Source organism: Populus nigra, chromosome 10 (assembly GCF_951802175.1).
Source record: "Populus nigra chromosome 10, ddPopNigr1.1, whole genome shotgun sequence".
Classification (NCBI taxonomy): Eukaryota; Viridiplantae; Streptophyta; class Magnoliopsida; order Malpighiales; family Salicaceae; genus Populus; species Populus nigra.
This window is the reverse complement of record NC_084861.1, coordinates 13,293,249-13,314,270: the sequence shown is the minus strand read 5'-3', so window position 1 is coordinate 13,314,270 and position 21,022 is coordinate 13,293,249. Positions and strand designations below refer to the sequence as shown.

The window sequence follows — 21,022 nt, the reverse complement described above, 5'->3', positions numbered from 1 at the left end:
AATATTTATGCAATTAAATTTTTGATTTGATTAAATTAACTCTTAAAAATTACAATTCAACTCCCAAACTTTAATTTCTTCCAATTAAAACCTAAATTGACTTCGAAAATCAATTTTTCTGGCAATTAAGCTCTCAATAAATTTAATTAGACCTTGAGAAATTTTAATTGAGTTTTTAAACATCCAATTTTGAATTTTTCTTTTAAATTGAATTTTCTTCAGCGCCAATAGGATCTTCCTTCATTAGTCAAAAATACACTGTTAATTTTTTCAATCTTGTATATTTTGATTTTCTTCAATCAGTCTTTGATAATTTTTTAGGTGTCTAGTATATTTTTCTTATTGGTATATTTTTTATTTTCTTCCAATATTTTTTTAATTTCCTTTTTTTTTCTGATTTTTCGTTTTACGTGAGACTAAAAAAAGGAGAACAACAGTTTTGTTCGTGTCCGGGGCTAAAGATTTATTAGGTGATTGATTGATTATACTTTTTGATCTTGTGTTCCATCATCTACCACATAAAAGTTATTGGAATTTTGCGTAGAGAAGCACTAATTTTCATTCAAGCACAGTTTTGTAATGATTCTATATTGAGTCCTGCAATAATTAAGTAACGAATCATGTCTTGACATGAAGGAGAAAAGGCAGAGATATGGAACGACATGGTTGACCAATCTCTTGAACGAGGACTCGACTTTTCTGAAAATGAGAAACATTTTTGTTTCTTCTTACACTTGTAGTTGATTAAACCCTCCTGATTTATAATTAATTATCTTCGGTGCTGATACAAAAGAAGATTCCTCATAAGTGAAGATCCCAAACGTCATATTAGACGGTCATGTCACCCACGTATATCTATTTATTATTCTTAAAATATGATACCACCTCGAATATCGAAGAGAGGGCGTGCGTACGTACTTCTTTACATCTCTTCATTATCCGACCTTGTAAACACAGATTCTTTGAAAAGATCACCATAAATGCTAGATCAAACTCAAGCTAGCATCGACTCTGCATGGAAGTTTAGAAACATTTGCCGAAGTAGAGGACGAATGGAATTCTTTGTATGCTTATGATTAGGAAACGGTATTCGGCTGGCTATAAGCGTATAATCAAGAGGTTTAATCCAATATTTCGAACAGGTGAAAAATATATAAGAACTTGGTCATCGATTATCCTCTGGGATATTTGAAATTATTGCAGTATTTTCAGTCTCCCTCTCCCTTGCTCACAAGTGAACGTTATGTTTTGAGAGCATCACCTAGGGCTGAAAGCATAATATCCATATTTAAGGTTGTTCACATTGATTTCTGAGGTTAATGATTTCATAGGCCCTTGAATGCAATTTGGAATTGGTGCCATGGTTCTTTTTCCCGTTGAATTAATTTACTTTCAGGATTACTTCCTGTAGTAATTAATTTAATTTAAAAAGTTCATGCCAAATATTGTTCTCTAATAAAATATGTATTTAACAAGATATAATAAAATCGTTAAAATTTTGAAAATTTTAAATTTATCAATTTCTTGTTTTTTATTTGAATTAGTTTTGATTTTTAAAAGCTAATGTCTAGATAAAATTTGAACGTTCATTTGAAAACAAAACTTAAAATCGAATTGGTAAAATATATTAGATTAAGCAACAATTGTTCAAACATTTATTGGTAGATTCTTCAAAAGGTTATTAGGAAAACTCTTTGATTAGCGGTCATATCTCATGCGCACAATAGATTCTGGCCTTGGTGACCAAGGATTGAGCTTTCGAGACTCTGATTTTTTTGTGATTGAATTTATTTTGTAAAATTATATTAATTTAGCTTGAAAAAATAGTATATTATTTTTTTAGATGTTTTTTTTATGATTTTATTTTATTAATGTCAAAAAAATCTTAAAAAAATATTTTAATATATTTTTAATTAAAAAATACATTGCACCACTTTTCCAAGCTAATTTTTTCAAAATTATTCAACCACCACAACTTTTTATATATAGATGCTAATATCTATCTTATATATATATCTTGCCTTTACTGAAAGCTCTTGCGTAGAATTCCTATTCATGCTACAGCAGCTAGTTGATGAAGTGATTGTGGACCTTACTGCTAGATTAGATGAAAATTTGACGCTGCTAAAAGTAAACATGAGAACGCGGTGTAAAAGTAAACCGTGTTATATGAAAATTCAAAAAAAAAAATTAAAAATTATTATTTTTAAAATTTAAATTTTTTATTATATTTTTAAATTGTTTTGATAGCTAGATGATGTTAAAGATAATTTTTAAAAACTAAAAAAATATATTATTTTAATATATTTATGAATAAAAAAACACTTTAAAATACCATTTCTACTACAGTTACAAACATCCCCTTAAACTGTAATTATTCGCGGTAAGGATGGTGGTCTCTTGCCCACACGCTTTGACGGAGAATTACACCAATGAAAAGCCAATTATATGGGTTGAAGTTGGTGTCAATATCTCTCTCGAAAGATCATATATATCAAAAGTTGTCGTGAACTGACAAAATATTGTGGATGTATCATGTATAATATTGTCTGTTCCTAAAAAGCATCGGTTCAAAAATCAAAAGAATTTGCTATGAAAGTGGATATTTGCCGCACAAGAGGCCCGTTTAGACCCCCTAATTCTGATGTAACTTCAACCACTAATTCTCATGTGGCTACTAAATTGGGGTCCAACTTCATTATTTGCCTCTTTTTAAAATTATTTCATGTCCTGCTCACTTTAGTCGTTAAAGTTGCTTTAGTCCAGCCCAAAACTAGCTTGTTTAATAGTACAGTTATAATTATTTTTTAAATTGTTTTTATTAAATTATATCAAAATAATATTTTTTATTTTTTAAAAAATTATTTTTGAGATCAGCATATCAAAGCTATCCAAAACATATAAAAAACTAATTTTTAATATAAAAAAATTGAATTTTTTATACAACATAACTTACCCTGTATTTCCAAACAGTATATATCCTAAAGTTATTACAACTTCTGAGAGAACATGCAACCATACACACATTTATGAGCTTTATTTGCTGTATGACTCATCAACTCTGTACGTACACTTGACTGAAGAGAATTACATGATTAGCTAGTAGTTAAGTTGGTAAGACATACGACAATTGACAAACATAACTATTTTCCACAGTGTATCCCCTGTTTTACACAGACAGACAAGTCCTGTCAATTGTCCATAGTTGCATTTCAACTACACCCTTGGAGTTAAAAGTCTTCGCAAGATTAATGTAAAGGACAATTCCAACGAAAATTACGGAAGTTTTTAAGAGTACAAGTTGTTTATTAAAATATTTTTTATTTAAAAATATATTAAAATAATATTTTTTTATATTTTAAAAATTATTTTTAAAGTTAACATATTAAAATAATTTAAAAATATAAAAAAATCAACTTTTATCCCTCGACACTCAATACCAAATGGGATCTCAATTTTACTTATTAACCGCAATTATATCAACAGCAAAGGGTATTTTTTTGGTGGATATTTTTTGGTTTATGTGATGAAAATACTTATTTAGTTTAAAGTTTAAAATTTGAATGTTATGATAAAATGTATTTACTTTTAGTTAGCTCTGTTCTTAAAAATACTTTAAATTAACTTTGATGTAATTATTTCGATATATTTGAACATAGAAGACAAAATATATCATTCTTCATTCCTCCAATATCATCACACATTTAGCAGTGTAAGGATTAACACTGTCCTTTTCTCCCTTTTTATCCATGACAGGCATTCTTAATGTTTCAATAAAAAAAAATTAAGAACGAAACTGGGCCTCTTACAAGTAATCAAATTTAACGGTAAACTAAATTGGGCTTGTTATTAGTGATCAAATTTGACGGTATCCCTCATTCTATTTCTATTTCTCGATCCCCTAGTTCTTCTCTCCAACTTTGTTTTAGATTCGTCTAGTTTTAGTTTCCTAAACTAATTATGGAGGGTGTCTTCTAGATCTACACGCTCTTTCTAGAGAGCGGTTTGTTGTTTGGTCGAGCGCTACAAATTTAGAGTTTTAACCCCGTCTACTCGGTGAACAAGTCAATCTCCTCGTGACCATCACAATTTTGCTTCCATTGCCGCTATCAAAGGCCCTGACGAGGTGTGCTTTCCCACGGCTACCATGAAACAGATTAATCTAGAGTAGCCCAAAGACTTGCTCGTGAGATATAACTTTTCAGAAGTGAAGTGAAACTCCAGTCCGCCTTACCATTTACGCCAAATAGTTAGTTTCACCACTTATAGATCTGGATAGAGTCATTTCTCCACATGTATGTTCATTTACCTGAACCCATTTTGTTTCGGGTCTTGATGCTTTGTTTTTACCAGATTTTTATTCTTCACAGTACTTTGTACTCGATATCTCTGTATTATTGGCCTTAGTTTAATGGAAATTTCATCCTTACAGAAAAAAAGCATTGGGTGAATAATCGATACATCTGTACAAACACGGAAAAGAGTAAGCAATATTGCAATTTAAAAGGAAAAAAAAAACGAGTCGAAGGATATTGGATCGCACGCGGTTAGGCTCCGACAGGAGGCCCCTTTGGATATCACGATACAGACTAGTGACGCAGCATCATGGATGGATGGGTCCCCGTCAAACAAAATATATATACGGCAACAAGATCAAACGAAGCTATAAGGTTAAATTGACCGAAGTGAAGTTGGGGGGATACGGAAAAGTGGTCCTAAAATCACCTTTGACAGGCAAAAGACACTGGTTCCATGCCAAAGAGAGCCTGTTTAAGCAATTTGAGGCCTGCGCTTTCGATTGTACTGAACCCCATCTCATTATTTAAGATAAAAAGGTGTAAATGGCAGCACGCTTAGAAACTTGGAGAAGCTAACTTCCTCTCCCATGTTTCCAGTTCTATCATCTACTTTAGACCAGTCCTGTTAATTGGATCGCTGGCTGTGAAGAATCTTAAGTTTCCCTGGAACTGAACGAAGGGTGATGTAACACGGCGGTGAAGCTAAAGCAATTGCTCATATGATTGCATAGGAGGGACACGAGGTCACTGATTGTAGAAAAATAACCATGTGACTGGGGCCCATTTCAGCCCACCAAACAGTTTTTTTTTTTTTTAATTTTTGAACGAACAAAATAAAGGGTCTGGATTTGATTGATGCATATGAAACACCATTAACCTGGCCCACTTTTTCTCTCTCTTTTTTCTCTATCTAAAGAAAAATGGTGATGGAAAATGTTGCGCCTGGTTGAAGTTTGTGGGAATCAGCAATCCATGAGCTATTATGACAGGTGGAATCACAGATTATTTTCATGTGATGTGGATGTGAACCGTAAGATGTTTGTAAACATTTTTTTTACTGTAAGAGAATTGATTTGCACTTTATTATCAATAATGTGAATCTTACAGGAGCCGAGAAAAGAAAAGAAAAGGTCTTTCATTCATAAACATAAATATGCATAGTCAAAAAACATATTGCTATATAAATGAAGAACGAATGTGCATGAGATTGTTTCAATCCAGAGAGGTTTTTTATATGATTCTAAAATAATAAATCTGTGATCGATATCTAATTAATATATAACTATTATGTATCAAATAAATATATCATAAGAGGTTAACACTACTAATTTAAATAATATTTGAAAACAATTGTGTTTTGTCTGTGAAAACTTCAAGAAAATGGTTTAGAAATTTATTTTTTTATTTAAAAATAGTTAAAATATTTATTTCAACCTAAGAGATTTATGACTTTCAAGGATAAATCCAAAATTAAAATCGGGACCATGTAACCACTCAAGTAGAGATTGGAAAAGGCAAGCGGTTGCTTAAGAAGTAATACCAAATGGCCCATCTTCTACCAGAAAGGTCCGGACCGAGCTTTGGTGGAGTTATGACTTGGATGGAGTATCTACCGGATTTTATATGGTTAATGGTCTTCATTGAACAAAGATTGTTTAATATAGGTGTGAAAAAGATTTCGTGTGAAAGACTTCGAGTCGAAGGTCAGCTAGGACTGAGGAGATGGGACTAGTCCTTCTAATTTAAGTGATATATTTTTAAATTTAGTTTGAACCCAAAAATCGTTCATGATTTCTGGTTCATATAGAATCGTAATTTGGTTGTAGAAAGCTGCAAGTTTGTTTCAGACAAGCTTTTCTCGGTGGCTCGAAACCAGGTGTATTTGCCAAAAATCTTGCATGTGATGGAGAGGTTTGACGAACATTTAAAAACACCTTCTAGTTATATTTTGAGTTTATTATTTACAAATTTTCTGTTTAAATTCTATAAATTTTAAAGTTATTCGAGATCTGTAAGATTAGCTAAATTACCACTAAACTATTCTAAATATCAATATTAATAAAAAATAAAAAAAATAAGAGAGAGAGAGAGGGGCCGGTTGATGGAAAACGTAAGGCTTACTCTTCGGTCAAACCAGGTGCTTCTTGGGTTCTTGATAAATTATTATGGCTCCGGGCAATGTCTAACTTTCACTCTCCTTTTATCGGTTGAAAGAAACATTGATCATATCATAAAATTTTAAATTGCCCTTTCTATCTAACAAGTAAATTCTACAAGATCAGTAGCCTGCTTGCCACTCATGACAGCAATAAATACTCTTATTTTACAAGAATCGGATTCTTATCGGCAAAAAAATGATATACCTGTCGAAGATATATCAGTGATTGGCGAATCGATTTATAATTAACTCTTGGGCTAGTATCTGGGCTTTCTGTCCAAAGAATCATCTAGCTTTTGTTAGGCGGGCCAGGTTAATTAGGCTGTGTAGTCTGGTGTTCTAACGACGCTAAGTCTACAATGAGCTATGTCGCTGTTGGGCTTTTTTTCCAATTAGACTGGGTTATTTATGTGTTTGTAATATCTTGTCGATGATAATTTTTCTAGAATCCAGCACTTCTTTAGTAGCAATTGAACGGAAATGAACATTTCTTTTCCTTTTTTTTTTGTTTTTTATAAGCAAGCGAGTAGGAAATCTAGAAAGAAAAGGAACTTTCTCTGCACTTTACACTTGTATGAAAGGATTCATATTTCCATTGTTTTTTTTAAAGGAAAACAAACCTTGCCTGTATTGTTCCTGTTGGATGCGGGATCTAACTGAATTTCAAATCAATAGAGATATAATGTCCTAAAAAATCCTAGTTTAGGAATAGAACTTCTAAATTAGATAATTATTTAATTTATTAATTTTAACAATCTCATTAATTTTCTTTGACTAAAATAATTGATAATTTATCATTGATATTTGATAAATTAAGTGGCTTATGACTAGTATTTATAAAAAATCTTATTTAGTATAGGCAACGGTTTTTTTGATGTTGAAATAAATATTTTTTAAATAAAAAAATATAATAAGATTTTAGAAAAAAATACTCTAAAAATATAAATAACATCAAAAAAAAATAAAGATTATGAATATTTATTTTAAATTATTTCTTTGGTTTTCTTCCCATTTCAACCTGATTTGACAGACTTATATATGTCATTCATTTCATCCTCCTCTGCCCTTCCTTCCGTGAACTTGCGATGGTCAAATAATGTGAAACGGGTCAGATGATAAAAGTAGATAAGAAATGGGTGGCGTGGCGTGACGACTCCAAGCATTTCGCTGAAATTGTACGCCGAGGGGGAGGAATTTAGATGGAATTTTCAGTGTCTTTGATAGTCACCCACATTATATTTGGAAAGCATAATTTGCAAGAAAAATCAGTATAACATCTCTTTAATTTCTATATATATTTGTGTGTGTGGACTTTGGAATTTATAATAATTTTCAGGATTGTCGATTTTTACTTGAACGGCATGCAATCTAGATTAATTTGATTAAAAATCTTCAAAGGGTTAATGGACTACTGTAGTTCCTTATTATGGACAGGTACGGCGTGAAAAATGTTTCTTCGGCCATCCAAATAATCATGTCTAAGAACTTTTATAATGCTTAAATCTAATTATCAATATTTAGAGAAAAATAGATATAAGAAATATTAATCATGTCCAGAAAATGTTATAATGCTTAAATGTAATTATCAATATTTAGATAAAAATAGATGTAATTAAGAAAAGAGAAAATCATATTTCATCATGCAAACAATTTTAGAATAATTAATTAACTCGTGATTGGTATTAAGAAATCAAGAATTTAAAAAATTCAAGTCCTTCACCAAGATCGTCCGTAATTTTCTTTATGGCACACTTCTTCTACATGCGAACAAGCATACATAGTTAGTCACATACCCACTGAAAACATTATCACAACATGATTTGCTTTCAATGAGATCTTGCATGTATAATAATACAATATTTTTACATATATATAGTATTATCAGTAAACGATAGCCTTACAGAGAATGGGCAAATCAAAACATGCTTGAACCAAGCACAAACTCGCAATATTCTTACAACATTTAACATGATTTATTTTTTTAACAATATCTTTACATCTCTTTGACAATATTCACAAAATCTACACGAATATTTTGGGAACAATATGAACAAAACGAAAAGTCATATAGTTGCACTCAAACAAACATTAATTACAAGATTCTACGCACAAAAACAAAATCATCGATGTGGTCTGCGTTCCCCTTTAACTGGAGAGTAAATGTTGAACAAGCACTGAAATGAGAGTCGTCGGTTCTCCGAACAAAGCAGAAATAATAAGCATAATAACTGTTTTTGCCGTGCTCCATATTTGTTTGGCCTTGCTTGAGCTTTTCCCACTTGGGAGTACTATTTCTCTACTTGGGTTGAAAGTTTGAAGAGCTAGGTAACTCGCCTTCACGTTGCCATCTTGAATGAAATAACCCTTTCTCCACTTCTCCAGAATCATGTTTTTCACACAAGCTATATGGTAACAGTATTGATCAGAGGAAGAAACATAGCACCAGCCTTGGATTCTGTTCGCGGTTTCCCTGCTTCCACAGTATAAGCATTTCGATGGCAATTTTTTCCTCAACTGTAGCATCAACCCATCTTCAGTTGTCAAGGTACGCGGGAGCTTTAAACAGCGAGGATGGAAATCGTGTGGATTTTTGTGTTTGCACTGGTACACGAACCCTGACACATCTTCTCCGCAAGCATCACAGTATCTTTCACCCTCTTGAGGAGCCTTGTCGTGAAATTTCAAGCTGCACTTAGAAAATGGATGGGAGGTGGATGGGGCAGCATTTGCACATTCCTCGTGGAGATAGAAACTGCAGTCTTCGTGCTCGCATTCGTAGCATGGGCCAAACCCTAGCCCTATGCACCCGTTACACTGATAAGGCTCTTGTGGATACTTCAGCAAAAGATAATGTTGGCTATGACTAGGATGTTTGATCTTGGTTAATCCCATATCTGTAATTATAAACACGCTCAATCACTTTCCCGCAAGTGCGTGCGTAATTATAAAACATGTAACTACACCATTTAATTCAGAGATTGAAATCTTCCTAGCCCTGGTGTCCAGGAAAATCAATTATAAATATATACAGTGTTGTGTGTACTGCAATATAATCTAGTTTCTACCCAAACCAGGAAAAGAGAAGTCATACACTACTATAATATTCCGCAAGCAATATATATAAAAAACTGTTTCCGGGTTCGAAATGACAAGAGGAGACAGAAAGTGGATATATAGTTTACCCAATATTCCACGACAAAGATATTGTTTATGAATAAAGAGTATTTTTTTTAATAAAAAAAAAGTTATTTATGTTTTTTTACTGTACAACGTGTAATCCTTGAACCAGTTTATAGTCGGTCTAGAATAGCTCTCTTTTCTAGATAATTTTAAAAGCATAACCTAACATCAACCTCTTCTTGTAATTAGAAAAATTTCTTAAATTTATTTAGACATATGCTTACATATTATCATATATCTTATGTACATAAGACACCCGTTGAATAAATTAAACAAAAACGATGTATGAATTGATTCTAAGCAGATAAAAAATATATTAACAAAAACATACAAGAATTATTAACCCTAGCAAATACCAAGCAGATAAAATATTATCTTACCGAAAATTTCTCGCTAGGATCTCTGGATTAGTTCTGGCTAAAGCGCTCGGCAGGCTTTAATTAATAGAACCCTCTTTGATGCCCAAAATGATGTCTATCTATGTAGAAGTAGTCTGGATTATTTGGTACGAATTGAGGAATCTCCAAAGATGCACGATTTATATAGAGAGGCCTAAACCGACTTAATTAGAAGGGAAACATCAACGAAGGCTAGGTCTTTTTTTATATTTTTTTCTGGGGTGGGAGGTAGTAGTTACTGAGAAAAACCGTTGTCTTCGTTCCTAAGAGATTATATTAAGTGTGAGTGTATGCATCCTGTTAAGAAAACTTATATGGCTTTTATTTTTCATATATCATATGTTAAATTAAAATGCCGAAAGGTTGATATATTCAACGACATTCAGTTTTGTGTAATTATTATATATCCGCTCCTTCCTTGTATTGTACCCAATGAGATAACTTCACAACACTAGCTTTGATCTAGTCCATAATTGCAACAGTACCAGGGCCGATTGTTTATTCAAACAAGTAAAATATTAATGTACGAGTAAGAAATTAAATGACCTGTATGGCTGCATGTAAGTTGTTGTTATTATTATTATTATTATTATTATTATATATTTTTAAAATCTTCTATGCATAAGATATTACCAGTGCTCAACCCATTATTAGGTTGTGTTCTATAGCATACTTGTGTGTGGAAATATTATCATGAGCGTGAAAAACTACAAATTAAAAAAACAAAAAAACATAGGAGTGTTTATTTTGGGTATTTGGTTTCATCGGTTCGTTGTGTTGTCATTGAAAAGCTTAAATCTAGAAAATAAAATAAAATAATTTTTTTTAGCTTGGAACACTACTATAATCAAATGTACTTCTATAGTTAAAAACCTACAAATACGTGTATATATGGATTTGCCTTAATTACTGTCCTCGAATGTTGGTTTAAGTTCATCATGGATAATGGTTCTCAAGTTTTGTACTGCAGAAAAAATGCAGCAGGGGATTTCTTAAATATAGTTTTATTGAAATTATTGCATGGATATATATGTCTTCAATCCATCGCATTTGCGTGCTTATGTCGGTAGATTTTTACTTGGCCGTGCATGCGGAGACCGGAGTTAATACAGAAAACAAGACCGATAATATATTAGTAGTTTGTCGGTTATCACGGTGTCTTCGCTACGCGTTCCGTTAGCACACATGACACGAAAGGAAACGTATGATACCGCGTTGCATTTCATTACAATTTGTTTTTTTAAATAAACTTCTTATTTCTTTTTTAAGAACAACCACGAATTTGTCTGGTACTTTCCTGTGTGCTACGTCTCTCGAATGTATTATACGATGCCGTGTCTTAATAACTAAGGGTTAGTTTGGTATTATAGCATTAGTTATTTTTTAAAATATTTCTTATATAAAATAATTTGAAAATATAAAAAAAATAATAGTTTAAATCTAAGATAAAAAATTCAATATTTTTTTAAAAGTTTGAAAGTGAGCTTATTAACGTCTCACGCATAACTCCAGCTCAGTGAAGGCCATTTGGGCCTTTGGCCTGTCTACAATGATGCGGAGCTGGCATTGAAACTCTGGCGGGGCAAAATAAAAAACAGAGTTGGAAATGGTATAAAGACTGAGTCAGAGTTGGGTACATTGAGTTTAAAATGACAAGACCATGATATGAGTGGTATATATATACTATAAGTTGGTATTTTATAGAACATATTTTTGCCTTAAAATAATTTAGCCACGACAAAATTTCCAATTTTTTTTTCTTGCACTATAAATTAAATGTAAAAAATATTTTCCCGTGTATTTTATATCCTTGGCATTTGTATTTAATGAGGTAGTGTTTGATTATGTTACTGCCGTAAACAATTAATATAAATATAACATTTTTTATTGTAATTTTTATTCTTAAAATATATAAATTTATTAAAAAATTGTTCAAAACACGAATTTATTTTATGTACTTTTTCAATCAAATATATTTTTGTTTTTTATATTATAAGACAATATCAAAACGTTATATAAATTCTTTATTTTTATCAATAAAAAATCTTTAATTTCTGCATTGTTATAAATTGATATGTTCAAAAATTTAAATATTCATTTTTTTATAGTCTCATGAAACATAAGTATAAAGTTAAAAATGAGCTAATAATTCAGGTGATAAATGTTAAGTGATAAATAATTAATCAAATAAAAATGACTTTTTTTTTAATTCTACAAATTGTATTTTTTAATTTACATGTAAAGATATAATTATTACGGAGCTCAAATTGACAGGCTTTTCATTGTGGTGGTTTGACTATTAGAAATAACCACCCATACATAAATTGTGTACAAGAGCATGTCAACTATATAAAAAAGAAGAAGAAGAAAGAAACACAAAGGTATCCAACATATTTGAAAATCCCACTTTATTATCCGCGACAAATTAATTTGAACCGTCAGCAAGTGAGGTTAGATAAATAAGCAGACCAACATCACAGCCCAGTATAACCATAAACATAACATGGGCTCATTATTCATCCTAGCGGGCCCTTTTATCTTAGTCTCATGTTAGGCCCATAATAGATTAGCCCAATTCTTTCATATATAACCGCATTGCCCACAAACGAAAAAAACGAACATTGTTTATCGTTCTTTAACCACAGAAAAGCAACGACCCGTAACTCCTTTGACCTTTTTAGAGGCGAAGTGTTTAATTTTGATTTAGATCTTAACATAAATGTTAGTATTCTTCTAGAAGCGAAGCTAAACTGTGTATTATTATTATTATTATTATTATTTTACAGGTAATTCTGTAATCCCAATTCAATCTATCAAACCCTAAAGAAAATGGGGAAGAACGATTTCCTTACACCGAAAGCGATAGCGAATCGAATCAAAGCGAAAGGTCTTCAGAAACTTCGATGGTATTGTCAAATGTGTCAAAAACAATGTCGAGACGAGAACGGATTCAAGTGCCACTGTATGAGCGAAAGCCACCAACGGCAAATGGAAGTCTTCGGTCAAAACCCTAACAGAATCGTCGACGGCTATTCTGAAGAATTCGAAAACGAGTTCCTCGATTCGATGAAACGGAGCCATAGGTTTTCTCGTGTCGCGGCGACCGTGATTTACAACGAGTATATTCATGACAGGCACCATATTCATATGAATTCGACACAGTGGGCGACGTTGACGGAGTTTGTTAAGCATCTGGGGAGAACTGGAAAGTGTAAAGTCGATGAGACGCCGAAAGGGTGGTTTATGACTTATATTGATAGGGATTCGGAGACGATTTTTAAGGAGAATGCGAAGAGTAAGAGAGTCAGGGCGGATTTAGCAGAGGAGGAGAAGCAGGAGAGGGAAATTAAAAAGCAGATTGAGAAGGCTGAAGAGTTTTTGACTGTTAAAAATGACACTGTGGATAATGGTGAAGTGCGGCCAGCGAAGGAGTTGAAATTGGACAGCGGGGTGAAGGTTGGGTTTGCCCTTGGTTCGAAGAGTAATAATGTTGGGAAAGAGACAGGTGAGAGTTTTAGTTCTAGATTGGTTTTTGAGGAAGTTGAGGATAAGGAGAGGAAGATGGGGAAAAATAAGGAAGGTGGTATTGGAGGTAAAAGTGGGAAATCGGCGTTGGAGGAGCTGATGAAAGAGGAAGAGAAGGCAAAGGAGAGGACTAATAGAAAGGATTATTGGTTGTTTGAAGGGATTATCGTTAAGGTTATGAGTAAGGCGTTGGCAGAGAAAGGGTATTATAAGCAGAAAGGGGTAGTGAGGAAAGTGATTGATAAATATGTTGCTGAAATTGAGATTCTTGAGAATAAGCATAAGTTGAGGGTTGATCAGGAAGAGCTTGAGACTGTGATTCCGCAGATTGGGGGTTTGGTGAAAATAGTGAATGGGGCATATAGAGGTTCAAATGCCAGGTTGTTGGGAGTGGATACGGAGAAGTTTTGTGCCAAGGTGCAGATAGAGAAGGGAATTTATGACGGGAGAGTGCTTAAGGCTGTTGAATACGAGGATATTTGCAAACTTGCCTAGTGAGTTCTGTTCAATCTCTTTAGTTCAGTTCTGGAATTGCTTTTGTAGTTTTGGATTTATTGATCTTGTGGAATATGTGGTGTAACTTTCCATGATTAATAAAATGACTTTGGAAAGTTGCTCCTTGAAAAGTTCTGTTTATCAGTAAGCTTTTCCTTATCGTTCACATTCTCCTCAAACCCAACTCTACTAGCTTTCTCTATAGCTATGTACTGCTACTGTCATTACTATATCTGTCTGAGATCTCAACGTGGAAGTTCCCTATGAGGTTTCTGTTTTTCTGCTGTCTCTGAATCTTGAAGAGAATTGTTTAAGATATAAAGTATATGCTTTTTATATAGCTTTACATGACTTTACTCTCTTTTCAATTATCTCCAAAATGGAGGTGACTGTAGTTTCTACCTGTCGTAGAGTGGTCATCAAAAGAGGCCTTGACCTTTGTGTTTCCATATACTCATCTCTTTCTTTCTTTTAATATTTGTATGTTAGGTTGCTATGAAAATGAAGGGCAAATATTGTGTTTGGTTTTTAATTTTATGCAGGGAAGCGTATAGCTATTGACTCAAAGTCTGTCATCCTATATATAATTTATGACTTTATGCCGTTATTATGGTCATTACACGTGAAGAGGACTCATCTGGCTTTTAGTTTGTTTATTTACATTTGCAAAGTCTGCTCACAGCCTATTTTTTATTCATTAGATCTTCACATCGTGTTGAGTTTTAATTTCATCATGCAAAAGAACCCATAAAGTTCTGTGATTGGCTTTCAATTTATAAGATCATAAATCATAAGGTTTTTCTTTCCGCTCCTGTTTCCCGTCTTGAGTTAACAATATGTAAATAATGGGTGCTTGTATGTTTCTGGAGCATCAGATGTGATTTTATTGAACGATCTTATTTGCTTGCCCTACAACAACAATGACAAATTCTACCTTCCAAGACAGCAGCTGACCTCCTTATTTCTGCCAGGATTAAAGACAAGCCCGTCATCCTTTAACCACAAGAAAATCCTTATGGATGGGAATTTGGAGCACTGAACTGTAGTGCTGGGGGAACTGAGTCCACAAATTTCCCACCATACAGCTTTTTTTCCGGGAATAATAGGTCCTTTGTCTTCCCTATTTGAAAACTTGGGTACACTTTTTTTTTGTTACAAGGGAGATTGATTGTCCACCCAGGTCAGACATACTTTATTATACTGGTGCTTCCTCTAATCAAAACGCATCATGGAGACATTTTTGCTCCCTGATTAAGTCATTGAACATCTCGAATGTGTTTAGCATTGTGCTGATTATTGAAACTTCATACATTGCTTACTACGTGGACCGCCTACATTGAACCCTGTTAATGTTTTAGTGGCCTTTAAGTGAAGATTGGCTTTGGCGCTGGTTTGGTTTTTCAAGTCCTGAAGTTTTCCATGTCTTTCTTGAAGAATTTTTGCTGTCCTTATTTCAAATGGTGGCTTATAAAATCGTGGTTTCTCTTTAAAAATGGTCACTTGTTCAGATTACACGACTAAGGTCATCAGTGGTTAGGTTTCACATTTCAAAACATTGTTGCAGGCTATGTTTCTTCTACCCAAACCAGATATGCTTTATGCTTCTGGTGCCTCCACTGCTTCAAATGCATCATTTGTACTTTTTTACACCTTGATTGGCCACATAACCTTGCTCTCAAATGCGTCTAGGATTGTTCTCATTATTGAAACTTCTTACTTTGCTTGATATGTGAACTACCCTCTTTGCACCCTGTTAGCGATGACCTTCAAAAGAATATCAACTTTCGCACTGTCCAGCTGAAGTTATATTTCCATGTCTTTCTTGAGGAATTTTTGCTGTCCAGATGCACATGGTGGCTTATCAAATCCCATACAGGCCTCTCTTTAATATTGTGACTTGTGCAGATTACACAACTGAGATCATCTCTGGATAAGTTTCACATTGCAAAACAGACTGTTGTAGCCAGAGTTTTTCTTGTCGTTACAAGGGAGTGCAAATCATCCAAACAGGCCAGACATGCTTAATGCTTCTAGTGCTTCTACTACTTCAAATGCATCATATAGACATTTTGCGCTCTGATTTAGCCATGTAACCTTGCTCTCAAATACTTTTAGGATTCTGCTGATTATTGGAACTTCCTACATTGCTTGGTATGTGAACCATCCGTTTTGCACCCTGTTAGTGACCTTCAAATGAAGATTAGCTTTGGCCCTGGTTTGATTTGTCAAAACTTGAAGTGCTATTTCCATGATTTTTTTAGAAGATTTTGCTGTCCAGATGCCAATGTTAGCTTATCAATCCCATACTGGTTTCTCTTTTATATCGTCACATGTGCAGAGTGCACAACAGAGATTCAGTGGTTAGGTTTCACATTGCAAAACAGACTTGGCATGCTATGCTATGCTATGCTTTACTTGTGGTTGCTACTTTAATCATGACCAACCTGGTCATTGCAAAGCACCTGCCAATTGAAGAAGATAGCTTTCTATAATTCTGTTGAACCAGTTGTTAGCTTTATATTGTTGTATTTCCTTCATTAATAGTTGGATAATGTGGATCTTGCTTTGCTTATGGTCCAACCTGGGTTGATGCGGAAATAAGATTGTATGAGTGTATATTATAATTGCTAAGGGCGACATAAGATAACTACACTAGCTTTTGAATTTGCAGTCTCATCTTATATGCATCAGCAGTTAAAAGTTAAGATCATAGGCGGGTCTTCATGTGTGATTTGGATCTGCAACACATCAGATTTGCATTAGATTAAACTGTTAAAAGATTCAGATTTGATGGCAGTAAGCAATATTTGGGCTTGAAGAAAACAAATGTATCACTGTTCCTAATTTTTCCATGCTATTCTGTTCCTTACAATTCACCTTGTCCTCTGCTGTTATTTGATAGGAAGGAGAGAAGACCTGAATATCCATTCTGATGGGCCATATTGTCCCTTTTCTCATAGAATAACTGGCAGTTCTGCCTTTTGTTGGCTGTAGTGGTATACAATCTGGATTCCTTGTCACCGAATCCCAGACTATGGTACTTTGTCACAGTTTGGGTACAAAGTGCGGGTGATATTTTCACCCGGTTACTGGAAATCTCAGTGTCCCCTTCAGAAAGCATAAATTATTCGAAACTCAAGGAACAAGGACAGTTCCCTGTCGAATCCCTTTTCTATTTGACTCTCTTTTCAGTCTTCAATTATTTGGAAGAGTTTTTTTTTTTTTTGATGATTCTGGTTTGACTAATTTGTCTAGTTGTGGCTTCTTAACGATGCTTAATATTTCTTGCATTCTTTTCTTTCTTTCCTTTTCCTTTGGTCAAGGAGTATATCATTCCATGCAACATGCACAAAGCTGTAGTGAAGGTCTTCAACTTGCAAGCTTGATTGACTTTTTTTATTTTTTCATACTTCATCATCATTACTTGTGCCTCGTTATGAAACTGAATTATCGACTTCAGTGTAAACATTCAAGTACAGTTTATTGTCTGCAAGTTTTGATTAGAAAACATAAATATTGACATGACTTATCCAGAGTCAAAAAGGTTGATGATTAACCTCTTTGCAAATGAAAAGCGGAGGTAGGCCTGGTGAGGTTGTTTGGAGGATGTGACAATTAAGAGGATGAGATTTCTTTTGCCAAGATGGAGCGAGTTTAGGTAGGTAACAGATAGGGTTCTCCGTACTCCCAGCACCCTGTTGATGGTTCCAAGCATCAAGCACAGAAATGTGCTTTGGTTATCAAATTCATCTGTTTTCTGCGATCTCATTCATTTCCTATAAAGTTTAGAGGCCTAGTGGATGTGAACATTGTTTTTTTTTCCTGAGTGTTGAACATAAATGTCTTGATCTATAACAGTGTTAAGTTGCACTCCCGATGCTGCCAATATCTGATTGGATGGTGAGAAATTAGCTATTCACACAGAATCTCATTGTCATGATTTTTAATTCTTAGATTGAGAGCACTTGTCCATGACTGAGGAAAAAAGTATAAAAATTTCATCCCATAAGTTTGAATTACTTTTTCTTCTTCTTTATTCTCTCATATATTTACCATTCATAATCAAAATAATGTTCTTTTCTTCAGTTATTATATGGCTCTAAGTTGCTATACTACACTCTAAGGGAAATTTGTAATACTGATGCATATGGGCTAATGTTCCAATACTGGGTTCTATGTGATTGAAATATTTAAAAGATTTAGTGGATGAACACTGATCCCTCACCCTCTTAAATTGCGCAAAAAGTGGGAAATGGTGATTGGAAAAGTTGACGGGGGAGGACAATAAGGCATGATGAGATAATAGGAAGGACTTTAAGTTGTGTAAAGATGCTGTTGCTACGGTGATGAGATTGATGGCAGAGTGATACCACAAGCAGAAGGGGTAATGAGGAAAATGTTCCAAAAGGTACATGATACAAAGTGAAGCTATTGATCAGGAAGAGCTTGAGTTGTGGTTCTGCTGATTGGAGAGAGGGTCCAGTTCGAGGTTGTTAGGAGTGGTTGAAAATTAAGTTCTGTGCCAAGGTGCAGATAGAGAAGGGGATTTTAGCACGTGAGAATGCTCAAGACAGAGCATGAGGGTATACACAGACTTGCGTAGTGAGTTTAATGCATATTTTACTTTCGTGGCTGCACTGGCTTTCTAAGATTGTTGTAATTTTTAGTCTCCTCTGGCATATGTGATGCTCATTTTATGGTTTTGTATCTCTCCAGATTTGATGATGACTCAGAAGAATGTTTATTGAAGAATGCTTCTATTATCACCATAAAAATTGCGTGTAAGATGATAACTTGAAGTTCTGGAATTGTCTGTGATTGGAAATTTTTCCGAGTATGATTACTGATTGATTTGTAACACATTGACCTTAAGAATTATGATACTTGGCTGAGACATGCAGTTGAACAACACCCACTAGTCAGGTTGCCAAGTAGTATGAGTAATTTTTTATAGAGAGAAAGAAGCAGAAATAAAATGGTGAATCTTCTGAAGGATTCCCCCCTTGAGGTCAGAAAGAAACAGTTGAGAATGATATCTTAAAGAGGCAAAATCCATAAAAGAAAGTTCTGGAGAGTTTTTTTTAGGTTTTCCCTTTAAATTGCAGATTGTAAATCACTAGTGGAAACTATTCATTTAAGAAGCTAAAGCTAGAGAATGTCATTTGCATTCCTTTTTATCTTTGGTCGTGTTGTTTTACAGACGTGGTCTGTGAAGGGGGAGCGGGGAGCTTGTTATAGTTGAGAGATGTTACCCTTCCAATTTTTCAGAGGAAGATCGTCTTTGAAATCCCTGTTCAACTCATTTTTTCTTCTCCAACTTTGGTCCTGGGCTTGTGAAACCGGCTACCAGGTAAAGAAATACGTCAGAAATTTTTATGGCAGCAAATAATAATTTCATAATTAGAAAAATTGTTAGATCATTCATTGCTGATTGACTGGTGTAATGTTATAAAGATGTGAAAAATGCCTTTTCTTTGTAATAATGCTAGAGATACTAAGTTTCTTACCATCTATTTTACTAGGACGTAAGCAATTCGTATAGGCGCATATAATTCAATGATAACAAGTATTCGTTGATTTTTAGGATCCAAGCCACCAAGATCTGGAAAACTTTCCCAAAAGAAGCTTTGCATCAGTTAGTATAAAGATTAGAAAAAAAAAAAAAGTTTTCCTGGAATTGCTCTTAGAATAGGCTGCAACTGGTGCTCAAAATGCTGGGTTCTTGGAATAGGCTGCAACTGTTGCTAAAAAATGCTTGAGTTCTTTGAATGGTGAGGGAAATATAGCCGTTGCTTCATGTTGGGTGTTAGCTGTAATCTTGATTGCACCATCCAGTGTTTGGAAAAAAGAATTATAGCTGCTGATTCATGTTGTGTATTTGCTGTAATCTTGTTGCCACCATTAATGCCCCTGTAAGATGTTAACTATTCTTGGTTTTTCCTTCTGTACAGATTGAACGTAGAAGTGCATCGTAAAAGGTTTTTGTTCCTCAAACATGATATGATTTGTCTGATGTCTGCAATGTTACTTGATTTAGAGTTGTTCAATGAAAATGAAATAACTTGTTTCTACCGAATGGTTGAGCTTCCAAGGTTCTTTTCTTATTTAAGTTTGGCAATGGATTGTTGGTTATTAGCAGAACGTTCAACAAAAATGTGTAAACAAATATATGTGTGCAGTTCACATTATTTCTCAGGCCTAAAATGATAGGCTTTTCTGCTGCAGTTAAGGTCTTTAAACGTTGTTTCATGAAATTTTTTATTTTATTTTATTTTGTTTAAAATTAATTTTTTAATATATTTTTGTATTGTTTTCATGTATTGTTATTAAAAATAATTTTTAAATAATATTTTATTTTTTTACTGCATTTTTTTTCAAACAACAATTTTTTCAAACAACTTAAAAGGAGCAAACCAAGTTTTTGTGACTAGGAAGCTTGCGTTAACAAATTGGGAAAATGAGTGTTTGGTCACCAATTCGTATGACAAGAACGGAGCCAGCAATTCAACATGGTTTTCAGAACCTTGGTTTTAGAATTCAGTCATTAAGTTAACATTAGATCAATTATTTATCTAATTATTTTATCCAGTACAAAGCTGTTTTGACATTTTTTAAATTGTGTTAATTTTTTTATTAAGTCAACTCGGATGGATCTGATTTAATAATTATGTTTTTTAATTCTAAACATATAGTCAGTAAAAATAAACACTGTCAAGTGAAGAAAAAATAATTTTTAGTCTTTTAACGGTCAAGCATGCTTTGAGTTTCTTCTTCTTCTTCTTCTTCTTCTTCTTTTCTCAAGAAAACAAGAAATAGATAAAAAAACACAACATGGGTGGTCCCTTGAGCTCTTACATATACTCAAACTAATCCCTAGAATTCAGTTTCGATTGAACCATATCTCTTGCTTCCAGTGTCTTTTGTCGAATTGATTCCTCTTAGATGGCCACCAAGTTTATATAACTATG

The 21,022-nt window shown here is 33.6% G+C and overlaps 2 protein-coding genes across 2 annotated transcripts; one reads left to right on the top strand and one right to left on the bottom strand.

Annotated features, from left to right (window-relative positions):
- Positions 1-8,490: 8,490 nt before the first annotated feature.
- On the bottom strand, positions 8,491-10,140 carry LOC133704435 (protein VACUOLELESS GAMETOPHYTES-like). The gene is made up of 2 exons (XM_062129255.1): positions 10,017-10,140; positions 8,491-9,350 (listed from the first exon to the last, which is right to left on the bottom strand). Exon 2 carries the CDS (start codon positions 9,346-9,348, stop codon positions 8,602-8,604), a length of 747 nt encoding a protein of 248 aa, XP_061985239.1. The 5' UTR covers positions 9,349-9,350; positions 10,017-10,140; the 3' UTR covers positions 8,491-8,601.
- A 2,522-nt stretch (positions 10,141-12,662) lies between these two features.
- On the top strand, positions 12,663-18,073 carry LOC133705575 (KIN17-like protein). The gene is made up of 2 exons (XM_062130861.1): positions 12,663-12,693; positions 12,821-18,073. The coding sequence occupies exon 2, from the start codon at positions 12,864-12,866 to the stop codon at positions 14,052-14,054; it is 1,191 nt and encodes a 396-aa protein (XP_061986845.1). The 5' UTR covers positions 12,663-12,693; positions 12,821-12,863; the 3' UTR covers positions 14,055-18,073.
- The last annotated feature ends 2,949 nt before the right edge of the window (positions 18,074-21,022 follow it).

Excerpts from the sequence above, each read along its gene's own strand:
- LOC133704435 (XM_062129255.1), bottom strand. The coding sequence starts at position 9,348 with ATGGGATTAACCAAGATCAAACATCCTAGTCATAGCCAACATTATCTT.
- LOC133705575 (XM_062130861.1), top strand. The coding sequence starts at position 12,864 with ATGGGGAAGAACGATTTCCTTACACCGAAAGCGATAGCGAATCGAATC.